The following is a 7611-nucleotide window of genomic DNA, read 5'->3' as shown; positions in this document are numbered from 1 at the left end:
GCTCCCCCATCCCATCCCCACAGCTCCCCCACCCCATCCCCACAGCTCCCCCTACCACCATCCCCACAGCTCCCCTACCCCCATCCCCACAGCTATCATTTATTGAATACAATGTTCATACCTTGCCGGGGCACGTAGTCAATTTTAACCTCTGGTGTGTTGAACAGAGAAAGAGAAAGGGGGTGGGGAAAGAGAATAAAACAAATTTAAAATTAAGTAATAAGAAAAACCTGCAATACTCTGATCGCTTAGAAATGTTCACACCCCCCTTGACGCAGCAGACAAAGTACAAGTCTGTGAATGGCCGATGTCAGAAGGATTTATAAGTTAACTTGGCAACACAGGATCATGAAAGGAGGAGTCCTAGTTCCAAGGCAGAGACACTACCCACTGCCTCACAGGTCTCTCTTGATCTGATACATAGATACTTTCTGAATCATCCTGCTCAGAGATGTTAGTATACACCTCTTGAGCAGATATGACTGTAACCCAAACCTCCTGGTCAGAGGTAAGGACACTACCACTGAGCTACATGATCACCTTATCTGCAGAAAGGTACAGATGGAACAGTACAGCACAGTACAGGCCCTTCAGCCCTTGATTTTGTGCGTGCGTTTTATCCTGCCCTAAGAGCAAACTAACCTTCATTGTACTGTCTTCCATGTGCCTATCCAAGAGTTGCTTAAATGTCCCTAATGTCTCTGACTCTACTACCATCACTGGCAGTGCATTCCACACTCCCACCACTGCTGAAAAATGTGTTGCTGGAAAAGCGCAGCAGGTCAGGCAGCATCCAAGGAGCAGGAGAATCGACGTTGCCTGACCTGCTGCGCTTTTCCAGCAACACATTTTTCAGCTCTGATCTCCAGCATCTGCAGCCCTCACTTTCTCCTACACTCCCACCATTCTCTGTATAAAGAACCTACCTCTGAAATCTCCCCTAAACCTTCCTCCAATCACCTCAGAATTATGCCCCCTCATGATAGCCATTTCTGCCCTGGGAAAAGGACTCTGGCTATCCACTCTATCTGTGCCTCTCATCATCTTGTACACGTCTGTCAAGTCATGTCTTATCCTTCTTTGCTCCAATGAGAAAAACCCCAACTAGGAGAAAATGAGGACTGCAGATGCTGGAGATCAGAGTCGAAGAGTGTGGTGCTGGAAAAGCTCAGCAGGTCAGGCAGCATCCAAAGAGCAGGAGAGTCGACGTTTTGGGACATTCCTGATGAAAGGCCTATGTCCAAAATGTCCATTCTCCCACTCCTCAGACTGGCTGTGCTTTTCCAGCACCACATACTCTGACCCTAGCTCCCTCAACCTCTCTTCATAAGACATGCCCTCCAGTCCAGGCAGCATTCTGGTAAATCTCCTCTGCACCCTCTCTATAGCTTCCACATCCTTCCTATAATGAGGTAATGAGAATTAAACACAACACTAATGCCCATAGCTTAGAGGAAAATGACACATGTCAAACAGACATTGTCAACCCAAGTTGATTAATTCTAAAGCCCAACTTCACCCCAATTAGTTTGTTAAAGGGCAATTGATGAGGAAACCCATTTAGTATGATTTGATTAACTCCCCAATCGAGATCTCAAAATCAAGCAATAAAGCTAGTGAACAGTTTGGAATCATGAGGATTGAGCTGATACCATTCGACCCCCAGTAAGACTAGCACTGTCAGTGGATATCCTTCATTCCAATGCAATTGCAACACACACAGTTACTCAGGATTCGTTGCACTGACAAATTTCCCGAAATCCATCTGATTCAGTTGCTTACCCAGGAAGTTCAGCTTGGCTGAGAGGTTGAAGGCAAAGCCATCAGGTACAAAGGTGTAATCACCTTCATCCTCAGGTCTCACATTGTCAATCACTAGTTTGTGGATTCTGAGGAATGCAAACAGAACAGACTGAGAGTCTGGTAGTAATACAACAATACTGCAAACCTATGGGGAAACGTAGAAGCAAAGAGTAAGGAGAGGGAAAAAATGAGAAGGAAACAAGGTAATATGTTATTTATGAATAGCCATGATGTGAAGGTGCCAGTGTTAGACTGGGGTGGACGAAGTTAAAAATCACACAACACCAGGTTACAGCCCAACAGGTTTAATTGGAAGCACTAGCTTTCGGGGCACTGCTCCTTTGTCAAGTAGCTACCTGGTGTTGTGTGGTTTTTAACTTTATTCATGGGTGGAATTAAGAAATAAAAAGTAGACTTTAAGACTTATGTGTAAGGGTTGGGTCCTTTGTTGTTTGTCATTTATATGAATGACTTGGATGAGAATTTAGGAAGCCTGGTTAGTACGTTTGCAGATGACGCCAAAGTAGTGGTATAGTGGACAGTGAGGAAGGTTATCTAATATCACAATGGGATCGTGATCAATTGGGCCAATGGGCCGAGAAGTGACAGATGGAGTTTAATTTAGATAAATGCGAGTTGTTGTATTTTGGTAAGACAAACAAGCATAGGACTTACAGAGTTAATGGTAGGGCTCTGGGCAGTGTTGTCAACAAGACAGACCCCGAGTTCAGGTACAAAGTTCTTTGAAAGTTGTATCAGATAGGGTGGTAAAGACAACAGTTGGCATGTTTGCCTTCATTGCTCAGGGTGTAAGAGTTGGGACATGTTGTTATGGTTGTACAGGACATTGGTGAGGCCACTTTTCGGGTATTCTGTACAGTTCCGGTCACCCTGCTATAAAAAGGATATTATTTAATTAGAAAGGGTGCAGAAAATATTTACCAGGATGTTTCTGGGATTGGAGGGTTTGAGTTGTAAGGAAAGGCTGGATAGGCTGGGACTTTTTTCATTGGAGCAGAGGAGCTTGAGGGATAATCTATTATAAAATCATGAGGTCCTAGATAAACTGAATACCAAGGTCTTTTCCCTAGTATAGGCAGTTCAAAACTAGGGGGCATTCAAAGTTTGTGAGAAGATTTGTAGCTCGGGTGCTCGTTGCTGTGGTTCTGTTCGCCGAGCTGGAAGTTTTTGTTGCAAACGTTTCGTCCCCTGGCTAGGCGACATCCTCAGTGCTTGGGAGCCTCCTTGGGCTTCACAGGAGGCTCCCAAGCACTGAGGATGTCACCTAGACAGGGGACGAAACGTTTGCAACAAAAACTTCCAGCTCGGCGAACAGAACCGCAGCAACTAGGGGGGCATATTTTTTAAGCTGAAAATTCTTCAGCTTAAAATTCTTCAGGAATTCCTGAAGAAGGGCTTATGCCCGAAACGTCGATTCTCCTGCTCCTTGGATGCTGTCTGACCTGCTGCGTTTTTCCAGCAACACACTTTCAGCTCTGATCTCCAACATCTGCAGTCCTCACTTTCTCCTGGCATATTTTTAAGGAAAAGAAAGATTTAAAGGGACCAAAGGGGCAAATTGTTTTACACAGAGGATGGTTTGTATGTGGAATGAACTGCCAGAGGAAGTGGCAGATGCAGGTACACTTACAACACTTAAAAGACATTTAGACGGGTACATAAATTAGGAAAGGTTTCGAGGGATATGGGCCAAATGTAGGTAAGTGGGACTAGTTTAGTTTGGGTCTGTTGCCATGCTGCTTGACTTTATGACCAGATGGAATATGCCTGAGGATTTTAATGGAAGTGGGAATTGGGGACTACAAAGGCACTGGTCATAAGCTTTCAATCTTCCCAAAACTCACGGGAGGTGCCTGAGGACAGGAGAAGTATCAACATTTAAATCCTTGTTCAAGAAAGGTTGTAAGGATAAACTCAGTAATTATAGACCAGTCTGTTTTCTTCAATGGTAGATAATCCTCCAGAAACACGATCTGAGGGCAAAATTTAATGATGCCGAACCCACAAGACCAGACACCGAACTGACCAGATATCGATGCCAGTCACTCTTGATCTGAGCTCTTGACATAGTCACAATGGTTTACCTGCCGATGTGTGTGATTTGCATTCTGTTATTGGGAATGACCTCCACACCACTCTTAAACCAGGTCCCTTTGACTTTCTCATCAGACACCTCACACTTGAAGACGGCCTGTTCCTCAGCCTTCACCGTCAAATCTGCAATATCCTGATAAACTTCCAGCTGTTTCTCTGTAAGGGACAGGAGAACACATGAGAGTATAACCAAGTGGTGTTCATTCACACATACCACAAAGATCAGTGATCCCGGAGTTGATCTTACAGGAACATCACTGCATCCTTCCCTGCAGTGTGAAAATAAACCCTTCACCCCAAAACTCCTAGCCCATAGTTCACCCAGAATCCCTGCTGCTACAATCCCTTTAATCCCATGGCTTTAATTTGTGAATTTACAAGGAAGGTTACAGCACCTGCCATTTCACCACCCTTACTGTCCTCACTCAGCTCTTAGGGCACCCATCTGTAATGGTTCATTTTTGATGACCGCAGATCTTACAGATCTCTCAAGTTGATCCATTTTTAACCAGCTCCAATATGTCCCCTTCATGATATCATTTTATCAGCTCCCCTTCATGTCCCCTTCATGATATCATTTTACCAGCTCCCCTTCATGTCCCCTTCCTCCAATAATGGAACGGCGTGGGTTAGATGGGCATCAGGTTATTTTCACAGGTCAGCACAACATCGAGGGCTAAAGGGCCTCTACTGCGCTGTAATGTTCTATGTTCTAGTGAAGATGGATGCAAGGGACTCACTTCCTGTAGGGCTACTTCCTCTGGCTCCACAACAATATCTCTAAGCCCATCTCACCCTCCTCCAAATACCTTAAATATATTAAATGACCTCTCTGCTCCCCATTATGTGAGCCACTAATCTACCTCAGACATTTTCCCCCTTGTTAGGCCTCCTTTGTACATTGCTGAAAATGTGTTGCTGGAAAAGCGCAGCAGGTCAGGCAGCATCCAGGGAACAGGAGAATCGACGTTTCGGGCATAAGCCCTACTTCAGGAATGAGGAAAGTTTGTCCAGCAGGCTAAGATAAAAAGTAAGGAGGAGGGACTTGGGGGAGGGGCGTCGGAAATGCCCCTCTGACGCCCCTCCCCCAAGTCCCTCCTCCCTACCTTTTATCTTAGCCTGCTGGACAAACGTTCCTCATTCCTGAAGAAGGGCTTATGCCCGAAACGTCGATTCTCCTGTTCCCTGGATGCTGCCTGACCTGCTGCGCTTTTCTAGCAACACATTTTCAGCTCTGATCTCCAGCATCTGCAGTCCTCACTTTCTCTTCCTTTTGTACATTCTCCATTCAGCTTGGTTACTATAACGAAGCCAGTGATTTTCAGAAATCTCTTTTTGTTCTCATTTTAAACTTTCTGGCAGCGAAATCCAACTCTTCACCATCCTGTGCCCAAGTGTCATTGTTCTTCTGGAGAGGCCTCTGTTTGATGTTATGTCATGTTTGTGTTAGCTGGGCCAGATGCCATTTTTGGCTCTGATGTTCATCTTCATACAGTGGGGTTATAGCCGGAAGCACCTAGTTCAGGAGACTGGTCATTCTGGAGTTCAACCTGCTCCAGCTCTGAACCTTACGTGGCTGAACAAGCATTCAACAGTCTTATTACACACTCAAAGTATTTATGTACTTACTTAAACAACTTTCCTGAGCACTGCAGAAATCAGACCAGGAAAAGGCCATTCAGCCCTGTGAGCCCACTCCACCATTCAATGGGGACCACGGCTCACCTTCTCCCTCTGTGCCATTTCCCTGTACTATCCCCATATCCGCTGAGATCAATTGCCATTGGACTTGAACACACTCAGTGACACATCCTCCACAGGCCTCTGTGGCAAAGGGTGCAAAGATTCAGTCCCTATCTGAGAGAAGACATTCCTCCTCATTTTAATCCAAAATAGCTTGCCCCTCATTTTGAACCTCTGTCCCCAGATCCTCGGTCCCCCTCCCCCATTCTCTTCAGTCAGGAGGAAACATTTTTCCTGTATCTACCCTGTCGAGCCCTGTTAGGATTTTATAAGCTTCAATGAAATCACCACCCATTCTTCAAAGCACTAGAGAATACAGGGTCAGTATCCTCAGTGTCCCATCATAAGTCAATCTCACCAGCCCAGAAACTTGCTACTGCCTTTTGCTGTGATGATGGAATTGTTTCATGGTTTCTAGCATTGTTTAAAGTCACTGAAGTCTACTGAAGGGAGTGGTGTAACATGCCCGGACTTAAAGGATTTCCTCAACAAACCAGGCAGATGTGCAGTTACCTGAGTGAAAGAGTGTTGCTGGAGAACCTTCCAGACCAGGAGTGTTTGGTTAAAACTCTGCAGATCAGTAAAAGACTGAGAAAGTCTAAGCTCTCACTTGTGTGATTGGTTAAGAGAAAAGATTTCACAGCTCACAGGAATGGCACTCAGAAGAAGCTATGAACTCGAACCGACAGTTTTGATAGTGAAGGAATTTCTTTGTAATTAATCAACATGCAAAGTGATGGTGTTGGACGGGAGATTTTGTTTTTCCGTATTTTCAAATCTTTCAATCTTTGATAGCTTGGTTCGTTTTATGTTATTTTTGTTTTGTAAAAACCAAACCTGCAGATTGATGTGCTTGCACTTTAGTGAGAGACCTTCAGTTAAATTTAATGAGAAGATCCATCAAGCTAAATTTCATTCTGGGATCTAACATGTCCAGTCATACTATCAACTGGAATTATAATAACGTGAGATTTAGATTGTTATGAGATGGAGGATCTGAATGTCAGATTTGGAGTCTGATTAATATTTTGTTGTTTGGTTGAGTTGTGATTGTATTGACTAGTGTGTGAGGTTTAATAAGTGGGTCACTTGAAGGTGCATTAACTGACCTTGCAAGATCATTAAATGTCTTGTGGCACTGCATCTAGGTTTTCAGGAAACCTTGTAATCAGCTCCATCCTTGTTGGGTTATTGCTGTCTTGGCCCCAGGTTAAAGTTCATTCTCAGACTGAACTCCAGCACCAATTCCAGTCCCAATTCACTTCGCCTCTCCAAGGTGTGGATGAAGTTTAATAAGTGCCAGCTTGTTTGCGAACAGTTGTGGTCGCTGCACTACCGGAAGGATGTGGATGCTTTGGAGAGGGAGCAGAGGAGGTTCACCAGGATGTTGCCTGGTACGGAGGGTGCTAGTTATGAGGAGAGGTTGAGTAGATTAGGATGATTTTCATTAGAAAGACGGAGATTGAGAGGGGACTTGATTGAGGTCTACAAAATCATGAGAGGTGTAGACAGGGTGGATAGCAAGAAATGTTTTCCCAGAGTGGGGAACTCAATTACTAGGGGTCACAAGTTCAAAGTGAGGGGAAAACTTTAAGGAAGATATGCAGGGAAAGTTCTTTACACAGAGGGTGGTGGTTGCTTGGAATATGGTGCCAGCAGAGGTGGTAGAGACGGGCATGATAGCATCATTTAAGATGTAAGATGCAAGGATGGTGTAGGAGGGAGGGCAATTTGGACAATTGGACTGCATTCTGGGGAAGGTGGGACCTGTACAAGCAGGACAGGTTGCACCTGAACCAGAAGGGCACCAATATCCTGGGGGGTAGGTTTGCTTGCACTCTGCAGGGGGGTTTAAACTAATTTGGCAGAGGGATGGGATCCGGACTTGTAGTCCAGCAAGTAGGCTAGCTGTTTGTCAGGATGTCCAAGTGTGTGGGGAGGCTGTGAAGA

The 7611-nt window shown here is 44.9% G+C and overlaps 1 protein-coding gene across 1 annotated transcript in view; it reads right to left on the bottom strand.

Moving 5' to 3' along the window:
* Positions 1-7611, bottom strand: part of LOC122558014 (myosin-binding protein C, cardiac-type-like) — a 52012-nt gene that overhangs the window by 34608 nt on the left and 9793 nt on the right. Inside the window, exons 4-6 of the mRNA XM_043706347.1 lie at positions 3909-4074; positions 1783-1889; positions 122-151 (exon numbers count right to left, since the gene is read on the bottom strand). Coding sequence (XP_043562282.1) covers positions 122-151; positions 1783-1889; positions 3909-4074 — 303 coding nt within the window. The remainder of the gene's footprint in view (positions 1-121; positions 152-1782; positions 1890-3908; positions 4075-7611) is intronic.

Source organism: Chiloscyllium plagiosum, chromosome 16 (assembly GCF_004010195.1).
Source record: "Chiloscyllium plagiosum isolate BGI_BamShark_2017 chromosome 16, ASM401019v2, whole genome shotgun sequence".
Lineage (NCBI taxonomy): Eukaryota > Metazoa > Chordata > Chondrichthyes > Orectolobiformes > Hemiscylliidae > Chiloscyllium > Chiloscyllium plagiosum.
The sequence above is the reverse complement of the archived record's forward strand: the minus strand, read 5'-3'. Positions and strand labels throughout refer to the sequence as shown.